This window comes from Meriones unguiculatus, chromosome 3, assembly GCF_030254825.1.
Source record: "Meriones unguiculatus strain TT.TT164.6M chromosome 3, Bangor_MerUng_6.1, whole genome shotgun sequence".
NCBI classification, from domain to species: Eukaryota; Metazoa; Chordata; class Mammalia; order Rodentia; family Muridae; genus Meriones; species Meriones unguiculatus.
The window spans coordinates 39,814,926-39,841,464 of NC_083351.1; the positions used below are offsets into that span (position 1 = coordinate 39,814,926).

Consider the following 26,539-nt stretch of genomic DNA (forward strand, 5'->3'; position numbering starts at 1 on the left):
GAAGAGGGATATAAGAGTATCCTGGAGCTGTTGTTGGGATAAAAGGCAAAATTATGTCAGTTCTGGAGAGGATATCTTTTCTTAGTAAGGGAATAGGACATGATAGAATAAAGAGAAAAAAAAAAACTTGAATAAATTAAGGGAGACATTTGGAGACATTTGGAGGAGACTGCTTGTGTATTCTAACTATGGGTGAGGGAGAGAAGTAACCATAGAGAGAAGGAAAGATATCTGAAACAACTTTAATAGACCTTAAATTACTTTCTCAGACCCGTAAGTCACTTTCTCAAACCTTCATGGCTTAAAACTATTCTCTTTAGAATTTAACACATCCTGTTATAGCTTTAGATCTGCATACCTTGTATCATTCATTTTTCTTGACCTACAAAACTTCCATGTCTGTTTTTCATTACTCTCATAAACTCCAGATCTTTCTGAGTGTGAAGCCTGTTAGTAAGGTAATCTGTACATACGAAATGGACTGGCCAGGCAGCTAGGTGTTTGTTGTTGTTAAAGCTGCAGGTAGTCCTCAGTGTCATAAGTGATCTGTGAAGGATGAATTTGAGTAGGACACTGTATTTATTTATTTATTTATTTATTTATTTATTTATTTATTTATGTCCTCTTACTGTTTTTATTGTTCTTGTTAGTGTTAGATGCTATAATAATATATCATACCCTTTTTATGTTCTTTTTAAAATTATTTTATTTTTTATTAATTACAGTTTATTTACTTTGTATCCCAGCTTAGCCCCCTCCCCTCTCCCTTCCCAATCCCACGTTCTCTCCCTCTTTTTCTCCTATACCCCTCCTCCAGTCCAATGATAGGGGCGGTCCTCCTCCCCTTCCATCTGACCCTAGTCTATCAGGTCTCATCAGGACTGGCTTAGATAGCATCTTCAGGATGTATAATTTAAATGTTTGTTGTATAAATTAAAACTTTTGACAGAAACTTTACTTAGACAGTCATCTGCAATGGTTCATTGCAGAAACAGTCTTCAGATGTCAGAAAAGACAACATTTAAGTTTCAGTTGTCCTACAGAGCAGCAGGCCTTCGGTTGTCAGACTTAGGTCTGAGGAATTTTTCCTATAGAGGAAGAATTGGGGAACATTGACCTTACTTTGATGAGGCAGAGTACAGCAATCAATCCAAAAGTGTCCACAGTTCTTATAGGTTCCTGGTGGCAGATGGGGCATAGGACAGTTTTTCCCCAGTGGTTAGCATTACCACTGTCCAGGTGGAATAGATGGTGCAATATTCCTTTTTATTTTTTATTTTTTGGAGACCCTAAAGTTTTTTTTTTTTTTTTTTTTTTTTTTTTGTTAGAAGCGAGTCTCTGTTTATTGTGGGAAGTTTTTATTGAACATTTTAAATGCTGTATTCAGAGGAGTTTGAGGACCAAGTATCTATTAAGTATACCTGATTTTAGGCTTAATCTTGAAAACACATGCAGAAGGTTAAATAGAGCTTATGTTGTGTTGGAGCCCACCAGTAGAGTTGAACAGTTCTTGAGTGGGGAGTGAGGATTAAAAAAATAACCAACACACTACACATGGAATCAGTTTGAGAGGGCTACCAGTAGAAACTGTCACACCGGTTTATTCCACAATTCCTTTTTACAGTCAGAGCAAAGCACCTCGATACAATGAAGGGGTTCATCAAGAAGTCAAACTGATTTACCTCGACCACTTGTCTGTGTGATCCTCACACAAACAAAAGGAAGTGGACTTGGCAAAATATCCTGCCTATCCCTGTCTCCAGGTGAAGGCCAGGGTGAAAACAAGCAACTCTCCACAATGTTGGTAATTAATCACCACTATAAGTATCATTATGAACATATTGAAGAATTTAATTATGAGGTAACTGATAATTAACTTGTATGTTTTATTTATCTTTAACAGTTTATAATCAGTTAATATAGCTCTTATAAGATTAGGACTTGCAGCTTTATTCCTGTTAAGTTTGAGTATTAAAGTCTGAGTTGAAGATTTAATTGGAGATCTTTTATTATGAAAATAAATCATAAACCATAAATGTAGTAAACTTTTGTCATTAAAGAATATTGCAGTTCTTGTATAATTCAGTTTAAGCTGTAGGCAGTCAGGAAAGGAAAGGGTTAATGAGTTGGCACAGTGGCAGGGATCTGGACAGGGAGGTAGGAGATAAGACTAAATGATGTTGTTGCTCCCTTGGTAATCAACAGTGGAGAATCAGGAAGAGGAGCTTTTGGAGCAAGGACAGTGAGAGGGGCATGGGACTGTTAGAGTGGCACAGCTGGAACTAGTTGCAGAGGAGAGGGGAGGGGGGCCAGTTGTAGTAGCCCAGAAATGATTGCTGTGGCTCAGGCATGGGCCTACGGAAGCTGCAGTTCCTAGAAGGAGGGAAATGATTAGTTGTTAGAAGTGTTGGCAAGGCTGAGTGCTCCATTCTTGAGCATTGGCTCTATCCCACGAGGCCAAGCTGGACTGGAGGTGCAGAGTGCGCAGGGCTGACTTGAGGAGTGAGTGCAGCTGGGCGGATGGTCCTGGAGAAGGAGGGGGCCTGTTGGAGCATTACCAGAGTTTAGGTGGGTGGAAAGGAAGCATGCAGGGTTTGTGTGGGGGAACATGGCACTTTGAGAGCTTACAGCAGTGGAGACTGCAGTATGGGGTGGGAGAGAGAGGAAGGGGGAAGGTAGCAGGTCAAGTCTGAGGGGTGTGGTCTGTGGTTTCAGTGGGAGTAGCGAGGGGGTTTAGCAGAGATGGCTGCATGGCTGCATGGGCAGGGAGCAACAGCTGATGGGCAGAGTGCCTGACAGTCAGTATTCCTGCAGTGCACAGAGGGTTAAATAACACACGAAAGGGCATAAAGTCTTACAACAGCAACCTGTAGAAAAGTTTGGAGAGTATAGGAGTTATACAGAGGGCTGGGAGCAGACAGAAGAGAAAGCAGAGACACGTTGTTGGTTACTAAAGTGTATCATTAATAGGAGTTTTATTTGGGTGGGGGAGAGCCTACCCAAATAGTGGAGCCTGGTGGACCAAAGTTGAGAGACAGAGAGTGTCCTCAAGTCTCCCAAGATGCAGAGAACAGACATCTGAGAGGGAGTGGGTTGTCACCCAGACTCCGTCACCAAGAGAGGGACCCACAGAGGGTCTGAGGGTGAATTACGGACCTGTCAATAGGATTTCCTGAGGGGAAGGGCTCTAAATTCTGGTAGTGCAGCCACCAAAAGTGAAAGGAAAGCTTGCCAACTACACCAAACTGAACCCAATGTGCTTATCAGAAGTGTGTTTCTTCAAGCACGGTGGTAATGGGAAAAGACCTTGGAGAGGTCTAATGAAAAGGCTCAAAGTTTTAGTTGCTGCTTAGGTAAACACTGGAGGCCTCATGTACAGTATGGTGACTGGAACTCTGTACTGTATACATAAAATAGGCTGGGAGAGTAGATCTTAAATGTTCTCATCATACAAAGAACAAACAAAACTGGCTTGTTAATGGAAGTCAATTTGCACAGAAATTGTGTAAAAAACCCTCCATGTTGTATATCCTATGTGCAGTTCTAATTCCTAAAGCTGAGGAGAAATGCAGCTCTTGTTGATGTGCTATGTACTCATTTGCTTTTGCACTTATTGTCTGTACAGGTCTTGTTCTGAAAAAGACTTAGAGTTACCACTAAAGATTCATAGGCGAAATCAAGGTCCTCTGACTTAGAATTTGTTAAAAAAATTTCTAGTAGAGTTACCATAGTGAGTAAGGTAAAAATGTGTGTTTGTAAGGTAAATTGCAGGAAGAAGTACATGCCATGGGGACAGTTGGTCACATGGTGTTTGTTGCCAGAGACTGGTCACAGATTTGGCTCTACAATTTCCTGTAGGTGCAGTGGTAGTGATCCATTGGTGTTCATTCTTGCCTATTAGAATTTTCCCTTGCAGAATCTCAGGGGAACAAAGATTCTTCAGGAAGTTCTCCTCTTCCTTCTTTGATGCATAGACCGTCATTTATAATTTATTTCTAGTTTAATAATAAAGTTACTTGAACTAAAAGTGAAAGCTTCGTTAAAATTCTTGGGAAATTAAAGCAAATAGTTGATTATGAAAACATGACTACTTTTTCTGCCAGTTAGAAATATTTTCTCTGTGATGGTTAATAAAGAACAGCTAGTTACTGGGGTCTTCTGCTGTGTTTTAGAATAGATACCCTGAATGCTAGTTATGTAAAGTTAATAGCCCATTCATCCAGGGAGCATGTAACTCTTCTAGTAGCTCTTCTGGCTTCCTTTGATTGGAGTTGATACAATGTAAAATACATATCAAAGTAGTCCTGGGTGACCTAGTTTACACAGGGACTGAGTGTTACACAGGACTGTAGTACAGACTTATACTTTTCTGAGTAACAGTTTGAAGTGTGTGGGGCATCAGTGAGTTTAAGGTATTTTTCTCCCATGTGTCTGACATGTAGGACATACGTGCTTCACTCTCATTCTGACTTGCATATTCCTTGGGCCTTATTAAGGTGGAATTGCGGAGTGCAGTGGAGGAAGTGGTTAAGGAAACTCCAGAATATCGCTGCATGCAGTCACAGTTCTCTGTCCTTTACAACGAGAGTCTACAGCTGAAAGCCCACTTGGATGAGGCTCGGACTTTGCTTCATGGCACCCGGGGAACTCACCAGCGCCAGGTTGAACTCATTGAGGTAACAGCGAGCTTTTCTTTGTTGCAGTGGTAGGTATGGGACCCAGTGCTCTACCACTGAGCCAGCAATTCCCTCTCATGCTTTGTCTTCATTATATAATTGCCTGCATAATAGATTTTGTGGCTTTACTTTCATGTAAAGTTGATATCCCAATATCCAGTGGGCTTGAGTCTAAGACAACAAAATTCTTGCCCTTATAAATTGTACAGTCCATTGGGAGAATGCAGCTCATAAGGATGCTGCACAATTCAGTGGTAGTTGTCCAAAGATGTGCTGATGAAGAGACACAGCATCAGATTTGACTGGGAAGTCTTCCTGACGAGTAAGTGGGTGGGAAAGATCAAAAGGTAGTTGATAGTTAGAAGTAGACATGTGTCTCAGCAGTGACATCAATCTTCACAATATTGGTTCCTAAGTTTGTGGAGGACAGGTGGGCATTGTGCCATTGTGGCATTTAGTACACGTTTTGGTAAATCATTTTGAAGGCAGAACTTTTATTTTTAAGATTTTTATGTTCTCTTTTGTGTCTTCCTATACTCCTTAAACATAGTGTTTAAGATAGTTGGAGTTTTTGTGTATGTCAGCTAAATAAACCAAATGCTAGTTTATGTTTAATTCTAGACAGTTCATGGTTACTTTGTCCAAGTGAATTGTAATCTCAACTATAGTTAGAGTTCATTTCCTTATTTCTTCAGTGGTCTGCTAGGTTCTGAAGTGATGTTTCTAAATTACAACTGGTGTTCTTTAAGTGTGGAAGTGGAACTTCGTAGAGTACAGGTGTATGAATGTTCAGTTGGTTCTTTATTTGCAGCGAGATGAGGTTAGTCTGCATAAGAAGCTGAGGACAGAAGTGATCCAGCTGGAGGATACCTTGGCCCAGGTCCGCAAGGAGTATGAGATGCTGAGGATAGAGTTTGAGCAGACCCTTGCTGCCAATGAACAAGCAGGTAGGCTCATTCTTGCCCTGCTCTGTGTTCTGTCTATTGTAAATTTCTTCTTTGAACTAAAACAAGATTCTTGAGATTTGTTAATTCTCACTTAAACTCAGAAGACATAAATATCTGGAATAGAATCCTATAATTCATTTCGACCAATCACCTAGGGGTTTGTTTTAATTCACTCAAGCAGTTTGCTTTTCATCTTCTGAGAAAACATTTTTTTCATACCTCTTCTTGTTACTCAGAATTTCCTGATGTGCTCTGAGCTTTCTCTCCTTGAGCCTTTGTCCTTTTTAAGGCTCCTAATTTGCAGCTGCTGTTTTTCAGGTCCCATAAACCGGGAGATGCGCCACCTCATCAGCAGCCTCCAGAATCATAACCACCAGCTGAAGGGGGAAGTCCTGAGGTACAAACGGAAACTGAGAGAGGCGCAGTCCGACCTGAACAAGGTGATCTGGAGCAGTTGAATAAGCATTGTTTGCCATGGTGATGGTAAGGGCATCACGTCTGAGGGAAGCATTATGCGCTATAGAGGTGATGTGCATCTTTCTTTCATTGTCTCCTAGACGCGTCTACGCAGTGGCAGTGCTCTCCTGCAGTCTCAGTCTAGTACTGAGGACTCCAAAGATGAACCCACAGAGCTAAAGCCAGATTCTGAGGACCTGTCCACTCATTCCTCAGCATCAAAGCCCTCTCAGGAGGATGCGAGTGAAGTTAAGTCCAAACGGGATGAAGAAGAGAGAGAACGAGAAAGGAGGGAGAAAGAAAGAGAGCGAGAACGAGAACGAGAAAAGGAAAAGGAGAGAGAACGAGAGAAACAGAAACTGAGAGAGTCAGAAAAAGAGAGGGATTCTGCTAAGGATAAAGAGAAAGGGAAACATGATGATGGAAGAAAAAAGGAAGCAGAAGTTATCAAGCAGCTGAAGATTGAACTCAAGTGAGTGATGTTTATAGTGATTCAGAGCTTGAACCTAAGACATCAGTTAGAGCCTGAAACTAAAAATGAAGTGTTTCCTTTATGGAATGGCTCACCCAGTCATCTAGCTGGATGTGCAATTACTGTGGTCTGAACTTTCAATCTGATGTACAGCCATATAGCCTACCTGGCTATTGTATAGTGTTGCTGAGTGATGAGGTGCCAGTCAGCTCCTGAAGAGCAGATACCACATTGACATAGCAGAGCTGAGAATTACTGGAATGAACTGCTGCTTTTAGGTTTAAGTAAATTGTTGATATCATCTGTGTTTTAAATTATCCTACATCTCTAACCTTAGTGGTATTTATTTGTTGTTGACTGTTTTGGAGGTACGCTAGCCCAAACCAAGAATTCCTTAGGCAGTTTCCTCCTACAGAATTTAGACAGAAGGACTGACTTAACTCATTGCAGCATTATCTTTGTCCCAACATGACACATTGCCTTGTTTGCTCCTAATAAGCAATAATGTCTCTGGTGGAACTGGCTCTTCTGACTGTTTTTCATGGTTCATACTTTGATGGTATTTGAATCTAAGGGCACATTGTGCTTGAAGTTTTTGAGCTCACATGTAGTTAAGCTTTACCATTTAGAGAGAGATGAAGTGTTAGTCTTCAAAAAGTGTTTACAATGAGATTGTCAGCCCTAGGATTAACAGTTTATTTTTAACTTTAAAAAGTTCATCCTTTTTGATTTATTTTAAAGGCAAAATTTTATCTCCCTATAAAAGTCATCTGGATGGGTTGACTAAGTATACCCCAGATCTGTCTACTAGTTCTAGTTTCTGAGTGGCACCACTTGAATGTACCTGTGTCGTTAGTGCTACAATTTCTTACTTTATAACTATGTTGTAAAATTGAACAGAGAAAAGATTCATCTATACGGCTTTCTTTTCTGTGCTCTCCAAGTATATTCCAGATGTCTATTGGTAATTATGCAAAATCTGTCTTTTCTGTATAACATAGAGTAAAAAAAACTTTTGTAAAATATTTAAAAAATATTTCTATTAAAATAATATTTTGTGAGATATTATGTTCTATCTTAAATGCTCTTACTCTGATGTCTTTTGTTTTCTCAATCCATTGTTTCTTTCCGTTTACCATGCTGTCATAGGAAAGCACAAGAGAGCCAGAAGGAGATGAAATTGCTGCTAGATATGTATCGTTCTGCCCCCAAGGAACAGAGAGATAAAGTGCAGCTAATGGCAGCTGAGAAGAAGTCGAAGGCAGAGGTAATCAAACCTGTTACCTGTCATCCTGGTGAAAATCTTCATTTGTGAAGTTGTCCTTTGTATTTTTCGCTTTTAAAGCTAGTGTTCATTTTAGCACACTCTACCTTTTCAAAGACTGTCTGAAGTCAGGCTTTTAAAATTCACTGCAAGGTAGTAAAATATGTATGAATTACAAGAACGAGGAATAGGTTTTAAAATTTTCATTTCTTGATTGGTCATGAGAAATTATTGCCACCTTATCTTCATTATTACTGTGGTAGTTCTCTTTTTCTGGTTGCATTTGAAAGGAATGTTTTTTAAAATTATCTTTTATTATTTTTTGTTTAAGGATGTTTTCCTTGCCTGTATGTTTGTGCATCACATGTGTGCCTGATATCCACAGAGGCCATAAGTGCCTGGTGCCTTTGGAGCCCAGAAGAGGGCACCTAGAACTGGAGTTAGAGGTGGTTGTGAGGTGTCATGTGGATTGAATTGAGCCCCAGTAATCAAGCAGAGCAGCCATCCCATCAGCCCTGAGACAATTTTTTTTTTCTTCTTTTTTCTTTTTGAGACAGTCTTTTATGTGTGGCCTACTATGTAGGCCAGCCTGGCCTTGAACTCTCAGGGGTCTGCCTGCCTCTACCTCCTGAGTGCTGGTGTTAAAGTTGTGCAGCACCATACCTTTCTCTAGAGAAATGTTTTTATTCTTGAAAATTGGAGGTCTACGGAGAAGACAGTTTGAACATTTCCAAAGAAAATTGCGCATAATAGTCAAAACCCCTGCCTATAGATGTATAAAATGCAGGATGGTGATAAGTAGTGTGCTGAATTATGTCAATTCTCAGTGTATCATTTATCCTGTTCCACAGTTCTTTGATGTTTGATTATGTGAGCCTTCCATTTGTGTATGATTGATTTTTGGAAGTGTTTGATGGCTTAATTATTTTAAATGATCCTTTTCCTCTTGTAGTTGGAGGATCTCAGACAAAGACTCAAAGATCTGGAAGATAAGGAGAAGAAAGAGAACAAGAAAATGGCTGATGAGGATGCCTTGAGGAAGATCCGGGCAGTGGAGGAACAGATTGAATACTTGCAGAAGAAGCTGGCCATGGCTAAGCAGGTGGGCACTCCTCCATTAATACTTGAAGTAAAAATCTGAACGGTAAATTACTGTCAGCAGAGGTTGACTTTAGTCCTAGTCCTGTTCATAATTTTTATCATTTTCTTTTTTTTTTTTTACTTTGAAATCTTTGTCTGTTATCCTTCCCTTATTTTCTTTTTTTGTATCTGGATGGCAGAAAGTTTATTTTCACTTTCAGTGGAACAGCTGTTTCAGATATTCATTGTTTACTGAGGACCTCTTCTGTCTCTGCTTACTGGGACTGAAGGATTTAGTGATTAGAGAATGAGTTTTATACTGTGTGATTATAGACATATAAAACTAATGCAGGTGAACAGCAGGATGGTCTAGTTTCCTCTGCTCATCCTTTGCCATTAGCAGATTTGCTAATTGGTTCCTCATTTTAGGAGGAAGAAGCTCTGCTCTCTGAGATGGATGTCACAGGACAGGCATTTGAGGACATGCAGGAGCAGAACATTCGTTTGATGCAGCAGTTACGGGAGAAGGATGATGCAAACTTCAAGCTCATGTCAGAGCGAATCAAGTCTAATCAGATCCATAAGTTGCTTAAGGAGGAGAAGGAGGAGTTGGCTGACCAGGTTTTGACGCTGAAGACTCAGGTAATTGGGATGAGTGGAGTTCTCCGTTCTGTTAAGTAAGGGACTTTGCATGAAGACACCCACAGTACTGGTCATTGTGGCTTCTTTGTGTGATAGAAATGCTGCCAGCTAGGTGTATGGTAGAGTGTGGGTAAATGCATTTACCTGTTCAAACAAATGGGTTTTCTTTTGACCTGTTTGCCTTTAGATATTGAGATGAAAGTTTTTGAGTGAGAGGCCAGAATTGAATATGTGATTTTACTTTTTATCTGTTAGTATTGTTTGCTTCTATTTTGTGGATTGATTTCAAGAAAAAGTCTACTTCAGAACCTCCAGCTGTTTTAAAAGAAATAGAGTTAAGTTTGGTTTGAGTCAATGTTTATGTTCTAGTTGGACAAGCCTTAACTGCAGAAGATGAATATGTATAAGTATAATTTTCCATTTTTGGCAAGTTAGAAACTTTTTTTTGGTAGGTTCACAAAGTCTGAATATTCAGGAATTATTTTATGTGAAAAATTGAAGCCTTTAATAATCATAATCTTCGATATATTTTGAAAGGTTCATGGATGAAGTCATCAATAGCTTGGGTATGGGTAAATAGTATATAGCTGATTTTATTTTTCTGCCTGCTCACATTAAAATTTAATTTTTCTCCTACACAGGTAGATGCCCAGTTACAGGTAGTAAGGAAACTGGAAGAGAAGGAGCACCTGCTTCAGAGTAACATTGGCACAGGGGAGAAGGAGCTAGGCCTCAGGACTCAAGCCTTGGAGATGAATAAACGTAAGGTATGGTGGCCTCTACGACCTCTCAGTTGGGTAGGCTCCAGGGGAAAATAAACAGCACTTGCCCAGAGTGCTTAAGTTCACCTAGTATCTGGTCTTAGGTTGTCATTCCCTTTCCTGGAAGGAAGGCTAAGATGATGTTTCTGTATTCCACATAGGCAATGGAGGCAGCCCAGCTTGCAGATGACCTCAAAGCACAGCTGGAACTGGCTCAGAAGAAGCTTCATGACTTTCAGGATGAAATCGTGGAGAACAGTGTCACCAAAGAAAAGGACTTGTTCAATTTTAAACGAGCACAGGCAAGAGCAGTTGTCTTTGATTATATTTATCTTTTCAGTGCTTTCTGAAGGCTGTCGTGCGTCTCGTACACAATGTTCTGCTAGAGTGAAGGGCCTTGTGGGAAGAGGCTGGCATTGTGTGTTTCGTGCCATGTTTTCTAGTTATAGAACAAATACCTGCAAAATGTGTAAACTACTAAACTGTTGCGTAGTAATAAAACTTCAGTAGAAGGCTAAAACCTCACTGATCATACTTCTCATTTTTCTCATGCCAGCTGTTTCTCATGGTAGCCTCTGTCCTTTTCCGTAGGCCTGTAAATTATTTTATTCAGGTCTACCCTCACCATAAAGCTAGTTACCACAAAGTAAAGCATCCTGCTCTCTTGAGTTCCCAGCTTTTGTTTTCATTGGACTGAAAGTGCTCTCATTCATGCACTTCTAATTTGGGGATAAAATTAGGATTTCCTGTTCTGGATCAAAAGTGTCTTATACAGGCATTTACAAGTTCCTACATTCCTAAAGATAATTGGATATGAAAGGACAAAAACTTCTTTGTTTGTACAATACAAAAGGTCAACTTGGAGAAATTCTTTCTGTCAGAAATGGCAGGCCAGGGAAGTGTGTCTACTGTGTCTACTGTCTTGCTGCAGGAGGACATCTCTAGGCTTCGAAGAAAGCTGGAGACCACCAAGAAGCCAGACAATGTGCCCAAGTGTGATGAGATTCTGATGGAGGAGATAAAGGACTACAAGGTGAGAAAAGCTGATGCAGTAGCATCTTTGTGTTTGTCAGGCCTGAAGTGATGTACTGATGAACTGAGACAGTAGACACTGACCTGTATACAAAGGCGAAAGTGCTCTACTGAAGCACAGAGAGAGCAGGCACTGACCTTCACATGAAGGCTAGCGGAGAATGGTTTATTTTTCAGGGGAAAATGGTATTCTTTCTAGATTGCTGTAGTTATTTTCTTTATTTGCTTATATATTGTAGCTATTTGGGTCATCAGCTTTATGGTTCCTTAGACTCTTGATTTTTTCCTTTTTAGGCACGGCTGACCTGCCCTTGCTGTAACATGCGTAAAAAGGATGCAGTACTTACCAAGTGTTTCCATGTTTTCTGCTTTGAATGTGTGAAGACGCGCTATGACACTCGACAGCGCAAGTGCCCCAAGTGTAATGCTGCTTTTGGTGCCAATGATTTCCATCGCATCTACATTGGCTGATTGCAGTCAAGAAAGAGGAGCTGGCTAGGCAAGCACTTTGCATTAACCACCGGGCCTCTACCTCTTTTCTCCTTGACAGCTGGCCGTCTGTCTGTCTTGCTCCTCAGACTTTGCCCAGGTTCTCTTCTCTACTAGCTATAGAACATTAGTGAAAAAGACTGCAGGTCTTGGTTTTAGAATGAACTAGAAACTGCTACTGTTACACGTCTTCCTTACCAGCTTTGTTTGTGTCCTTCTTACAGATTTTTCAGCATTTTCTTTTTGGGCCTATCCTTTAAACTTGGATTGCCCATTCCTCCTGAAGAAGTCAGGTTGATAGTTTTAACATCGAGAAGGAGATGTAGATAGGGTGAACATATGTTCTGATGGGGGAGTGAGCTTTTAGAAAGAAACTTTCTATGTGCCCAGACTTCTTGATTTGGGTAGTGAACCTTTTCTAAACTTAGGTTATACAATGGTGTAATTGTAATAGTTTCCCCTGGAAGGTTTGAAGCCTTAATAAATTATATCCAGGATAATTCAATCTTTTTCCCACTCTTAACAAACTGACTTTTCCTGTCAGTTGGACTTCTTGCTAAAGTTATTTATGTTTTAAATATACAAATACTTACAGTTTTTTAATTTCTTAAGGCCAGAAGAATTTCAAACAGGATAACCCTTGTGTTTTTTACTAAAATTAGAATTGGAACTTAAGAGGCAGCAGGAGTGGATTGTGAAGAGATCTGGGTATTCTGGCTGTGTGACCTAGGGAAGTGTTGGTGAACTATGAATTACTCTCATCTTCCTCTCCAAAGAGATTGTGTGATCCTTTTTTCCATAAGATTCTCAGTAATGTTTCTGTAGGATTTTAATATTCCACATACTTCAATTAAAGCAGGATTCAGGTCACTTTTGTGTTTGTGGTTTTCTTTGTTACAACTACAAAGCTGAAATTTTAAGATAGTGTCTTTTGTTGTGTAACCCAGGCTGGCCTTGAATCATGATAGTTCCCCTGTCTTAGCCTTGCTGGAGCTTACATTGGGGATATGTGCCACTGTACCCAGTGAGATGAACTCTTTGAACAGAATTAAAATTAAGATGCTGTCTTTGTTGACAGTATTTAGGTTTTCTTTTTGTTGTTGTTGTTTTGTTTTTTATTAATTGAGGTAGTTTTCTCTCTTCCCAGTTGTTTTGAGTCCATACAGAGAAGAGACTACCTAAAAGGAAGAGATTACTTAGTTCTCTTTAGCTCACTGTGGAGGTAAGAAAGAGATTGTTCCACTGGTGGCTTTGGCCTCAGAACTTTGAGTTTTATAGAAACTAGAACAACAGACATTTTCTCTGCTTAATAAAGGTTTATGTAAAGTGGTTGCTTCCTGATCAACAAACACCTGGTGTAAATAATGGTCAAGGGCATGTTCCCTTTCTGTTCTTACCAGCTGTCATCAGCAGGCTTTGTGACAAATCCTACTGTTTTGTGATAGGGATTTAGTTGTTGGGTGTTCACTTGGTTATCAAGAGAGGCCACTGGTCAGTTGATCCTGCTGCCAAGCATATACCCATGCATATTTATATGCATACACAGCCATGTTGGCTTCAGGCCCTACTCCTAGATATGACCATTGCATTCACCATTGCTGCTGGCACTTACAGGAGCATAACGAGGGACCAACTGGACTACTTGGGCAGCAGGTGGTTTATGATATTAGCAGCTCATGTTAATTGGCTTAGAAATCCAGCTACGTGGTACCAGATGGGCATTGGCCTGTGGTATGATGTAGAGGGAAACATTTCATTCCCTGGAAAGCTCTGTTAAGAGGAAGCTTCTTAACTGAGAAATTGAGGTCCAGGCAGCACAAGGTGAGTTCTCAAAGTCATTTTCAGAAAATATTCAAACATGGTGAGTTTGGGGTAGGGGGCGCCAGATTTCCTTTGCCTGCATAGGAGGTTGGGAATGAATTTCAGGAACACCCATGGAATTTCATGTCATATTTTGTTTCAGTTTTAAGTTCATGACTTAGTAGCTCTTCAGATCCTGAGAGGAATTTCATTTAGGGGAACTTGACATTACCCCAAATTAGAAACAACAGTCTGAATTAAAAAAAAAAAAAAAATCACAAGGTATTTTCTTTATGGCAAAGTTCTCAATTTAAAGTAGAAAGTGATATTGTAGAGATGTTCTCTCTCCTTCCCTTTTATTCCCCCCTTTCTTCCCCTATTTTCCTTCCTCCCACTTTCTCTTAGAAACAGTTGACTAAACATTGACTAAAATCAGATGTACTCAATATGAGGCATATGTCTTATATATGGTTTGTCTCTATCTACTCAAGGATCCTTTTCTAAGGTAATGAAATGTTTCTGCTACTAGCTATTACATTCTTCGTAAATTTCTGTTGGATACTTTTTTGTTGTTCTGTGCCCACATTGCTAGCTATCCTTGTCCTCCAAAGACAGAGGAATGCTATACTTACAGAATAATGTGCATACCATTGGAGTGATACATGATTTGATCGTGTCAAGACAATAAAGTGATAGTTTGTTCCCTAGACCTACTGGATGGTGATGTTTATTCTTGTAAGAAGTGATAAAGTCTCCATTCCCATTGTCATTTGTTGGTTGGAATGCTTTCACGTTTTGTTCTTCAAGATGGTTTTTTTTTTTTTGCCTCTTTGTTTTTGCCTGAGGATAACTGTTGATTGATAAACCCAAGTCTCAGTGCATCTAAAGAAATTGACTTGTATAGTGGTTGAATGAGAATGACTCCAATAGGTTCCTGTATTTGAATTCCCCCTTGGAACTGGTTGGGAAGGATTAGGAGATGTGGCCTTGCTGGAGGAGGAGTGTCACTGTGGGGTGAACGTTGAGGTTTCAAAAGCCTGTGACATTTCTAGTTAGCCATCTGCCATGCTTGTGGATTGAGAAGTGAGCTCTCAGCTACCGCTCTAGTACCATGCCTGCCTGCTGCCACGCTTCCCACTATGATAGTAATAGACTGTAACCCTCGGGAGCTGAGTCCAAATTAAATGCTTTCTTTTGTAAATTGCCTTAGTCGTTTTCTCACAACAATAGAAAAGTGGCAACTAGTTACCATCATTAAAATCTTGATTCATAGAAAGTAGGAGCCAAATATGAAATTGTTGGCTAGTGTTTGTGTTGAACTGGACATACACAGTGAGAAAACCTTGGCATGGAAAAATATTTAGATCTTAAATGTTTGGAATACTAAATGTTTTATGGTAAATAAAAGCTTATCATTACCTTCTGAGGATTTCTACCCAACTTTGGTTCCTTCCTGACATTAGCTATTAAGATATTGTAACCTGTTTCACAATTACTACGATTTGGATTTGGAAAGGGCAATGGCTTAACATCTTAATCTCCAACATGTGGCAGAGGCACGTAGGACTCAGTAGTAATACTCAGTAAAGGCTACTGAATAATTCAGCTCCCTTCATTCTGCTACCTGCTCAGAAGTCTGTCTTATTGTACCTGTGTGTGAATTCAAGTCTTACTTTTCTCTTTCAAAACACTTTTTCTATATTAAAGTAACTTATATTTATGACTGAAAGTTTAATTTATGGCAATAACTAAAAGAATTGCTATGAATTTTGAAATTGATATTTCTATAGAGACAGCATCTGTTAATATAGACTAGCCTTTCTTTGAATGACAGTGTAGACAATATTGGGACCATAGTATCAATATAATAATGATGTGCTTAGAGGATTTCAAGTTACTGACACCTGACATCTATGAAATGAGATGATTTGAAAGGTCAGTTGCTGGACTGGAAGAGATGACGTAGAAGGTTCTGGGCCACTTAAGGGAGCCATACAATTGGCATATAATTCAGATTTTTACTTTTCTTCTCATTGAAGACCTGTACAATAGTGTGTTATCAGTGGGGTAAGAAGTAAGAAGCTTTCTACTTTTGAAGACTTTCTGATAATTTACATCACATAAACCTAGTTCCAGTATACAGTTCTAATTTAGGCAGATGTTGGTTCCTCTCTGTTTTCCTCACCCCGTTCTTCATTCAGTTAGTGCTTCTTGTAATACTAGGTACTGTGTTAAACACACTTCCAAAACCAAGCTTCTTTGGATATAGCTCCACCACTTATTAAGAAGTGTCTTCAGTTCTTTGTGCTTCAGTTTCTTCATCTGCAAGTATGTCAGAGTTGTATAGAGGATGAAGTAAATCAGTATGTAGGAGATAAGAAATATGGTGCCTGCATCTAGTGAATATTCACTGTTACAAAATACTTACTGTTGCAAATAAATTAACTTAAAAATTTTCTGTCCTTTTTATATTGCATTTCCTTAATCCAAATGTTGAATTGGCAAGGGCATTTCATTAAACTGCAAGAGTATTATTGAAGGAATAAATGGGAAGAGGAAGAAATATTTTTAAATTTTTTTGTATGTGGCAGACCCAGGGAAGGATACTTTGGTAGCTTGAGTACAAATGAAATTTGGAGGATGGAAGAAGGCGATTTAGAAAATTATATAAATATGGAGAGGTGTGGATGAAAATAGCTGTCTACTTGCAGTGAGCTTGTAGTTTGACTAGGTACAAGTTTGTAGGTACAAGCTTGTACCTGAGTTTGACTAGAAATAACGTCTTAATGACCAGCCCTTATGTGACCACTAGAATGTGACATGTGTCTGATCAAGGAGCAGACAGGATTGAGCAAACTCTAAGTTTACATTTGGAAGGGAAAAAAGATAGCATTCAAAAAAATAATGTAGGGGTTGGGGATTTAGCTCAGTGGTAGAGCGCTTGCCTACCAAGCTCAAGGCCCTGGGTTCGGTCCTCAGCTCTGGAAAAAAAAAATTACAAAAAGGCCAAAAAAAAATAATGTATTAAATAAAGATTTTAAAAGCAATTTGAAACTATTAGAGTATATGTCAGAAAGACTAATGAATGAAAGCATGTAAATACTCAAGAATTGGCTTTAAGTAAACAGGAGTTGGTATTAAGGTGTAGCTAACTAAAGACGTAAGGGAAAAAAAGGAATGTTTAGTGTTCAGAATAATGTGTAAACAAGCAGTGTGCAAAACCATTCTTTGTTTGTTGTTATAATCACAAGGAAGGGTAGCAGATGATATTCCATGGAGGCTGGCTACCCACTTGACAAACGCACAGGCTCTTATTAAGTGGAGTGGTGGAGTCGCCATAAATGCCACTGAAATATGATGTTTAAATGCATTTTGGGTAAAGTCAGGAGTACATAATAAGAATGATGAATTGACTCAAAAAAAATTTCTGTCTTGAAATACAGCTAACATTTTTCCTAAGGTCCAGGTAATATGTATGTATCCATCACTAGACTACCTGTCCTGGTTAAATGTCTCTTCAAGTTATTCCAGGGCATCAGAAAATTAACATTTTATTCATTACTCACTCCATAAGCAAAAAACGTATAAACAACAACTAGCTCTTAATTAGTAGTAGGGATCCATTTCTCAGTGTACACACACACACACACACACACACACACACACTACTGAGCTTAAGATTCTTTCATATAAGGTTCCTATAGATTTAGGGATATGTGCAGTTTATCAGGATGATCTTGGTTCTGCTTTTTGCTTCTTACTCCTTAAAGCTTATGCCTTACGTTCGTTATATTGATGTTTTTGACGTCCCCCAGGTCCCTGATTGCTATGGTTTCCCCATCTGGAACAGTGCACATGTTTTTCTTGAGATGCTTCTCACCTTCAACTGTGTATCCATCATATACATACACACTTGCACATGTACACATGTGGAGCAGGGTGTCATCTTTGCTGCTGTACATCTTTGATGTGCATTAAAAAATCTTTTTTTGTGGGTAAATGTGTGTGTGTGTGTGTGACACTGCACATGTGTGGAGGCTAGAGGACAACCTCAGATGGTAGTTCTTGCTTTCCAAAAGTCTCTTGTTTTCCTGTGTTTGCAAGGCTAGCTGGCCTATTAGCTTGCAGAGATTCTCCTGTCTCTGCCTGCTATCTTGCCATAGGAGCACTGGGTTTACAGATAGGTGCTACTACACCTGTCTTTTACATGAATTTTGAGGATACGAACTTATGCATGAACCAAAGTCATGTTACCCACTAAGTCATCTCCCTGGCCCTAATGTACATTCCTTTATCAAAGTACACACCACATTGTGTTGCTAGATTGTGTACACTGTACACAACTACATTGTCCCTTTGGGTTCCTGAGATCAGAAACTCCTGTTAATCTTGCTATCTCCAGCAGCTTGTCCAGTACCCCGGAATGAATGAATGATGCAGGATGTCTTAGGGGAAGTTGGCGGTTTTATTAGCTTATAGCAAGTTCATACTTTATATGAGATTTGACTTGGTTATATTTTAAAAGAATGTATGTAGAGAATATGTCAGGCTAGAAGATTCATGAAGGCAACTTTGCAAGCTGCTGAAATTGCTGGTATTGTCAGAAATTGCTTGCATATCTGTAGGGTTGCTGAGTGTTTGAAGCTGTTTGTACCAATGCTTAGCAGGACTTTGGAAGCAGACCAAATTCAGATACACTATTTCTGTGAGGCTTGAGTGGCTATAGTCTTGAGTTTGCAGGACCAGTGCAAGTGTAGTTATCATTTCAGTTTTCCTCTGATCTGTAGAGCTGGTTGTTAGGCAAGAGTAAGACAGATTAGGGACATTGGAGGAGCAAGGGGCAGACACTGAACAAAATACTGACAGTACTATATTATGATTGTGCTGTTTGCACACTAATTCCTACTACTGTTGTTAGCTATGCGACCTTGGAGAGGTCACAGAATCTCTCTGACTTTTTTCCACCTGCAAACTAGATGTGTTTGATCATTGTAAACTACATCTGGAGTATTTAGTATCACAAGATTGTAATCTCATCGCATGTTCATATCGTATTGTAAATACCCATAAGTGTTGTCTAATACAGAATGTTTATAAGTCCTGGAAAGGTCAAATTGAGAGAAGGCTCCCCAGGCTAAGACTGTACCTGCCTTTACCGCTGCTCTTGTGTTTTAGCATTGATGTGTGAATGGAAACTAGGACACTCTTGTTGAATTACTAAAGGAAGATAACTAGGGCAGAGTTTTTAGAGACCTATGAAGAGTGTCTTCTCTTTTATTTTTTTTGCAATGTCTTTCTCATATGAAGATGCTCCTACTTCCTATTGCCCAGCCTCTGCATTCTCTTTGTGCTGCGGTGGACTGGACAAAGGAACATGGATAAGTCACCTATGTCTTACATTGGTGGGTCCCCTATGAGAAAGGGGCTTGTGTCTTCCCAATGTTTGAATCCCCAAAGAATGCCAGCAACACAACTGGAAGTGAAGTTTCTATCTGAACATTTATTCCACAGTCATAGAAACCGAAGATGGAAAAGACCTGAGGACATCTAGTCCATCCCCATGGTTGTACAAGAAAAGTGGCTGGAGCAAAACAGCCTGTTCACGTCATGCTCACAAGACAGCGTTTCAGTTCTTGGAGCGGAGCAGTTGCACACACACTGAAATGAAGACGCAGGGCAAATACTCTTCACAGACCTTAAGGAAATACTTATAAGCACTTCATTTTTATAAGATGATTGGCAACTAAACGAAAGAGAGTGAGGGAATTCCTAGACTGGATGTGTTTGGTGGCAGGAGTTGGGTGGGGGAAAAGGCATAACAAAACAGTATAGCTGGCAAAGTGGTTTTAATGACTAGAAAAGCAATTTCTGCTGAAGACTGAGTGGATTTTCTGGTTTGCCTTTTCAAATATGAGTTGAGAGGAAAAGAGACTCTAAAGTAGTTTCTTTTCCTCTCTTGATCCATGCAAAGGGGTGCTCAACTTTGCCCCAAGCCTCTAGCATACCCAACACCGAGGAGTTCTCTCAGTGACACAGTTATGTTCTGTGTGGCTTCACGTACCATTTCTTGGGGATGGAGGGGAAGCAGCCATTCCTATATAGGGTTTGTGCAAATCTTATGAATAATAGAAAATCCAGGCATACTACGGACCCTGACGTTTTAGGTCCCTATGGCTGCCTCTGGCTGTCCCAGCTGTTGTGACTTGCCTTTATTAGTTGGAGGACCACTCTCCTCTTGTGGTAAGTACATTGTAGAACCCTTACTGTCTTATCCAAACAAACCAGCTTACCCATCGTGCTTTATGTGCTTCCCATGGGAGGCCCCTTTGGAGAGTGGGCTTGGTGTGTGGGACAGTTTGCCATCTTCCAGGTTTCCCAAGGGAGTGCAGGAGGCCAGGGAGCATCCCTTAGCTCATTCCAGTAGCCCCGCCCCTTGGACTTTCTTCTGTGAGCCTGAGGGGTGAGGGAGCTGAAGTGGAGCAGAACCAAGGTTTGGAAGGACTCTCCCTTTCGTGAAATCTTTGTACAAAACACAGCACACTGTTTCACAAACTGCAAAACACTGTTCAATTACTACCATTAAAAAATTTTGCTATTTATCATGAAAACTGCTTCACAAGCAATTATATGTTTTATTTACCCACGGACATGAAAGCATTTTAAGCAGTGTTGACAGTGGTTCGTCTGCCTTTACTCCTGCTGCTGCTTGCTGTATCCTGGCCACAGTAGTGGCAGTTACTCTTGGGAGCATGCACTGCTTCTCTGCTCTGTGGGTGGGCAGGGTACTCTGCCATGTGACCACCACTACTTAGAATGCCTCAGTAGAGAAGCTTAAGATAAACCAGATATACAAAAACCCAAACTTACAAAACAGATAGTTTAAGGGATAATTGGTTTCATTACAAAAGGATTCTTTACAAAAGAATTCACCTCTGTGTTCCCTTAAATAGCCAGCCTCTCAAGTACAGTCGGAATATGAGTTGTTGAACAAATTTCCGTGTACCACAAGAGCATGGCTGTCATATGAATTGAGGTACACTATACCTCAGCCTTTCAGGCTGAACAGCTATCCAGGGATGCTTAGTGCTGAGTCCCTAGGACACTGTTAGAGATGGGTCGGAATGGCCAAGGGGTGGAACCTGCCAAAGGCAGCTGAGGCTGAGAGTGCAGGAGGGCTGAGGACATTGCAAAGCACATTGTCCTTTGTTTTCAGAGCTTCCCCCCCTCTCATTGAAATGTTCATTTTGTGAAGTTGAAGTCTATTATTCCAGGCCCCTGCCTTCTCTTGAATGTGTCTTAAGCTTTCTTGCCCTCCTAGGTTTACTGCACTATGAACTCATTGCTCAGGTCTTCTGATTACAGCTTAGGGCGTTACTGCCATCTTTATCTAGATCTGTACAGCTCTTGGTGGAGTATAGACATTGTGCCCCAAAGTAGGAGTTGTTGAATGACTGAAGCCCCTTTTAATGATCTGAGCACTGCTTGGGACAGAGTTGTGCATTTATTGTAAAGTGACTGGAGAAGCAGCTCTGATTAACAAGAAGGTCTACTTCTAAATGGAACCCTGGTGTTAGGGTGGAGATGTGGAAACTAGCCAATAGTTGGTGATGAGGTAAAAAGAGGAAAAGTTGACAGGCTCTCCTTTATTACATGCCTAGTGGTAGCCAAACTTCCAAAGCAGTGGTTTTTTGAGAGTAACTTTAGGACTGTGCTATGTCCTGGGGTGCTGCCTAGTGTTAGCATTCTGAGCCCTCCCAACATTACTTCTGGTTTAGAGTCTTGGCAATGGTCACTCTGATGAGGGCCTTAGATATTATCTAGCCAACATTTGGGAGCATACAGGAAGTATAGAGATCTCATGTTTCTTCCCTTTCTGCATGCCAAACAATTGTATGAGTAGAAAAGTGATGCCTAAGCATAGGGGAAGCTAGGGTAATTATATCAGTCTCTGAGGGCATTAAATAAACCCAGGAGGATAATCAGAGAGTCTAGAACTTACCGTAGTTCATCAGAGACCAGTAAATGTAAGGATGGGAGATGATGGAGCAGGGCAGACCCCAGTATTTGACATTTGTGATATTCACAACTCCCCTGGTTGCTTCTGGGGTTCCTTAGGCTAAGAGAGGTGACCACTGATCTGAGAACAGTTTATCTATGTAATATGCGGAACATTTTCCTTAATGAAATATCAACTCATAGACCCTGTCACAGGCATTAAGTAAGGGATAGCACAGGTTCTTGCTAGGACATGGCCTTCCTTTGCTTCTCTTTCTTTTAATAAAAGGCACACACTATGGTGGAGATGATTAGTTACATTAGAAGTCTAGTGCAATACATTCTTTAGCCAAATTGCCTTTCTGGCCCAGAGCTTTGTTTTAAAAGCACCCAGTGAATCCTTAATGCCCGATCTGTCTGTCCTTTGCTCCCACTCTGCATCCCTTTTCCTCTCCTAGTGGTGACTCAACTACTAAATGTTAGTCAGGATTGGGTCAGAACCAGAGCTGCTCAGGCCAGCTTAGCCAGTCAAGCCTCGCCTGTGGTAATTCTGAACTCCATTTATTCTTTATGTATCTGCTCTGCCCCAGTTTTCCTGGCTCCTATCCTGCTCATTCAGAATGTAAGATCAAATCTAGATTGGGGAGTTTTATCAAATCTGCAATACTAGACAATTCCATTTTGTAATTATATTAAAAACCAACCAAGTAAGACACAGGTATGAGCAACGGTTTTTATCTCTTGTTGAAGTGCAGAGAAAGGGCTAAAAACCAGAAATATTATTGTGGCACCAGGTGAAAAGGTTGACAGGAGCCAGTGTTGTCTGGCTGCTCACCAATCCCCTTATACAGATTTTACTCCTGACTAACTCTAGGTTCCTTCTGTGGAAAAGATTGCTACCCTGGAGACCTGGGATGGGGGGGGGGGGAGTTGTGTGTGGGGAAAGCTGTTGCTGCGTGTTAGGGCAGAACAGCACAGTTCACTGCCAGACCCCACACCTTTGTTAGTCAGTACAAAAGAGCTTTATGAAGTGCCTCAGGGGCTTCAGAATACCAGGGGCTGAGAAAGGGGAGCAGTGGCACTGCCTAGGATTCACAAGTCCGGTTTGTCCTTTGATACTCCTCCAGCTCTGTTTTCCTACTTACAGCCAACTGCAGCTCTTGACGGATCACTTGGATCTGCTTCTCCAACTCGGAGAGTTCCTGCATCACTGAGTTCCGGGCTACATTGAGGGAGTCTGCTTTTCCATTGGTGGTCAGTGAGGCAGGGAGCTCTCTTCTTGAAGGAAGAGGGAAGTCCTGGTGGGTCTGAGTACCCAGCTGGTTTTGTCCTTCCTCATCACTAAAGATGTATTTTCGTTGGTTGTCATGACTCAGATTGGAAGTATTCCACACCATGAGCTGCTGGGGTCCCACATTGGACCTAGGAAACAGACACAATTCAGAGTCCCCCTTCTGTCTTACAGCTCCATCTTCTCAATATGCTATGTGAGCGGCAGAGAACTAGTTATGTTTGTAGAAATGAAGTCAGCAAGCCATGAGTGGACTGCCTACTTAGAGTACCATAGGGACAATAGGAGCCATGAACTGAATTGAAGGACTTCTCAAGCCTTCTGTTGCTTTGGCATTGGAATTGGATATCTTCTGATGAAATGGGAAATGGTGCATTGGCTTATGAATAATTTAAAGTGTGTGCGGGCGGGGGGAATGAGTAGGTGGGTGCCTTCATTGCCAGGACAAACACATGTTGAGGCCACAGCAAGACAGTCTGTGTTCTCCTCTATCACCTGTCTTACTGCTTTAGACAGGGGCCACTAAGGCATCATTTCAGCTAGGCTGGCAAGCCAACAAGCTCTCCAATCTGCCTGTTCCCAATCACCAATGCTGGGGTTACAGACACATATAGTCATCTTGGGCTTTAACTTTGGGTGCTAGGAATTCAACTCTGGTCCTCATCCTGCAAGAACAAGCACAATCATCTGCTGAGCCATCTTTTCACATCTAGGTACACTTTTATACCTTACCTATAGGCAGTGTTCACAAAGCAGCACTGCCTGGAGACATCATAGGACTATAGAGATTAAGCCCTAGTATGAGTGAAAAATCTTCACTTGGATGTAGTGCTTTAAGCACTGGTTGGTTGTTTGATTGTTGGTTGGTAATGCTTTATGGCTGACTTTTAGCCCTTCTGGGACATACTGGGCTTCAGGGGAGATAAAAGGCATATTTATAAAGGTTTTAGTAAAGTGTTTCTCATTACTGGGGTGACTTCATGTAGGTTGAGAATGACAGCTCAAGTTTGATGCTTAAAAACAAAGTCAAGAGGTACCCTTGATTCTTGTGGAGGTGATGATGACTAGAAATAGATTTACAGTTCTTTCAGGCTTGTATGTACCACTTGCCACCATCATGAAGTCATGGCTGTACATATTAGTGGGTGTGGGAGGGAGCTGGGCAAGTTTCTAAATACACCTTGACAGTTGGATACAATGAGAAGAGTTTCTCACTGTGAGACAGCTTAGTTGAAGCAGTGTGACTACTTATTCCTTCTACGCTGGAGGAGAAGGAAGAGGAGGAACGCTATGACCACTTTTGCAGTTTCCCACATGGCATAGCACAATAGGAAACCCCTATTAAGTCCCTGTATTTTGTTTTCATAAAACGGAATCAGCTTTATTCCTGGACTCCTAATTGCCTGAGAAAGTAGAGGTGGAGGCCCTAGGGTGGAAAAGACGAGGGGAGGGGAAATGAATTCTTGATGTAGTTAAATGGTTGAGAACAAAACACAGACTTAATAGAATGGTTTTGTGTTTCTTTGCCCAGAAGTAGATTACTGAGGTGGTTTAATTCTTCATTCCTTTTTAATCCATGGCCCCTTTCCATGCTCTATGAGGTTTAGTCTCATAACATTTTTTGTTTTGAGACAAGGTCTCACTCTGTAGCCCAGGATGGCCTGGAAATCATTATATAGTCCAGATTAGTCTCAAACTGATAGTGATTCTTTTGCTTTCATCTCCCAACTGCTGCTATTTACAGCCAAATACTGTTACCCTTGGCTCTGGTCTCATTATATGTTTTGCGCACTAGGAAGGTTGAGAAGTTCCAAGCCTATGCAAATGACTTTGAACATTGTCATTCTCGAATCTCTGCAGATATAACACAAGTCCTCATTGTCCTGTTGATGGGTGGCAAACATAAGAGAGAGTCCACAAGCTTTATAGTTGGCCCAATAGAGGACAATTGATCAGACATCTCTTAGTGTTTTCCCCCCCTTTTCCTAACTTGGCTGTAGATATATGCATGAACCCAACTGATCCATAGATCAGTAAGCAATTCATTCTATTTATTAAGTATTGGAGTGACACAGCAGACACTGTCTGAAACCTGCCCAGGGCATTGACACAAATGTACTTCAAACCTTCTCATCATTCCTCACAGTTATTCTTGTTGAAATCCCATAGATTTAATAGAGATCACTCTAGATCATGATCTAGGTGAAAGTTCTACAGTGATTCTACCTACAGCTGACCTGACCTTAGAATCAGAAGAGATGATGTGGTTAGAAGTTCTCTTCTAACTTTTAACTTTTCACACCTGAGTAAATAAAAAATTACATACAAAAACTCTCTCAAAATATTCATTAATGTGTGTTAACTGTGTGTTAGATATGCATTAAAATATGCCACAGTACTTTGGCCTAGAACTTTTTCCAAGCTACCAATCTCATGTTAATCTTCCACTCACCTATCCCTCTAAACTTATTCAATAAATATGGATAATGGATAATGTCTTGTCATAATGGCATGAGCATTTGCATTGTATTCTTCCAAGAGAAGAGAGAAGGGTGGCAAACTTAACTCTAGTACTATAGAATGACTGACAGTAGGCTAACACTAAGAGTAGAGTTGTCTGGCCATTCTATTAGAGTTTGTAGGTAGCTATAGTGATCAGATACTTAGAGACAGGCAATCTGGTTATCCAAATCTTGGAGCATCTGTATGAAAATAATAAACTAATAAACAAAGCTGGATGTCTTTGTAACATACTCTAGTTGCTAGCATCGCTGCTGTGACAGTTGATGTGTGGCTCTGGGCTACCTATGAATGCAAGGTGGTAAATGCTTAAATAGATAAGATGTCTAATTAGAAGGAATGAGTATTATATTGTTGGCTTTAGGAATGTTTAGGTTGTGTTTGGTTAAATCTTCTTTGGTCTTCAAAGTGGAATGAGAAGTATTTCACAATAAAATGAGCAAAACAGGCTTCATTGGAGCAGTTATGTAAGACTGAAACACTATGCCACTGGACTATTCAAAACTGATACCATAACTATGAGACTTCAAACACATGGAATTTAGAAGGTTGCAAGCTCTGAGTTATAGGGAGATTTCATTGTCTCTTAAATTCTCTCCAGTCATAGAACACTCCCAACAGTATTCTATGTTCTGTCACAATGCATGTCTGTTAGTGACAGGTTGAAGATTAATTGGGCCACATATGAAGACCTAGTCTGTCTTAGCCCCTTGTCAGAGTAGGAAGCTCCTGCAAGAAAAGTGGATAAGTGAGTGAAGAGACACATTTGGCTCTCAGCTTAGATGAAGTAGGCAAAAGAATTCCATCAAAGGGACAAGGTCACTGGGCTTCTTCTATTCCTGGAAGAATGTTTTGTAATTGTAAAACAGTATTTTATAGCTATGTCTTCTTGTGTTACTCTGGTTAAAGAATTTTAGAAAAATCTCTCTAAGGTAACAGAATAGCTGTGATCTGACTAGTCTGTAGCTTTTCACTAGCAGACTTGCACTGTGACAAGGGGATGCTATACTGACAGCCAGGTGACAAGTCATTCTGTGACTGGAAGGGAGCCTAAAGAGATTATAAATGATTCTGACAAGCTAGATGCAATCCGGAAAGAAGGGGCTTGCAGCCT

The 26,539-nt window shown here is 40.5% G+C and overlaps 2 protein-coding genes across 4 annotated transcripts in view; one reads left to right on the forward strand and one right to left on the reverse strand.

The window, feature by feature from the left end:
- The window catches only part of Rnf20 (ring finger protein 20), a 33,683-nt gene extending 19,351 nt beyond the window's left edge, over nt 1-14,332 (forward strand). For all 3 annotated transcript variants that reach the window (XM_021657701.2, XM_021657698.2, XM_021657700.2), the window contains exons 11-21: nt 4,497-4,676; nt 5,488-5,623; nt 5,942-6,063; nt 6,181-6,551; nt 7,701-7,818; nt 8,768-8,917; nt 9,325-9,537; nt 10,179-10,304; nt 10,460-10,600; nt 11,230-11,331; nt 11,625-14,332. In XM_021657701.2, coding sequence (XP_021513376.1) covers nt 4,497-4,676; nt 5,488-5,623; nt 5,942-6,063; nt 6,181-6,551; nt 7,701-7,818; nt 8,768-8,917; nt 9,325-9,537; nt 10,179-10,304; nt 10,460-10,600; nt 11,230-11,331; nt 11,625-11,801 — 1,836 coding nt within the window. In that variant the 3' untranslated portion in view covers nt 11,802-14,332. The remainder of the gene's footprint in view (nt 1-4,496; nt 4,677-5,487; nt 5,624-5,941; nt 6,064-6,180; nt 6,552-7,700; nt 7,819-8,767; nt 8,918-9,324; nt 9,538-10,178; nt 10,305-10,459; nt 10,601-11,229; nt 11,332-11,624) is intronic.
- Nucleotides 14,333-19,087: 4,755 nt separating this feature from the next.
- The window catches only part of Grin3a (glutamate ionotropic receptor NMDA type subunit 3A), a 225,287-nt gene continuing 217,835 nt past the window's right edge, over nt 19,088-26,539 (reverse strand). The window contains exon 9 of the mRNA XM_021657702.2: nt 19,088-23,036. Coding sequence (XP_021513377.2) covers nt 22,700-23,036 — 337 coding nt within the window. The 3' untranslated portion in view covers nt 19,088-22,699. The remainder of the gene's footprint in view (nt 23,037-26,539) is intronic.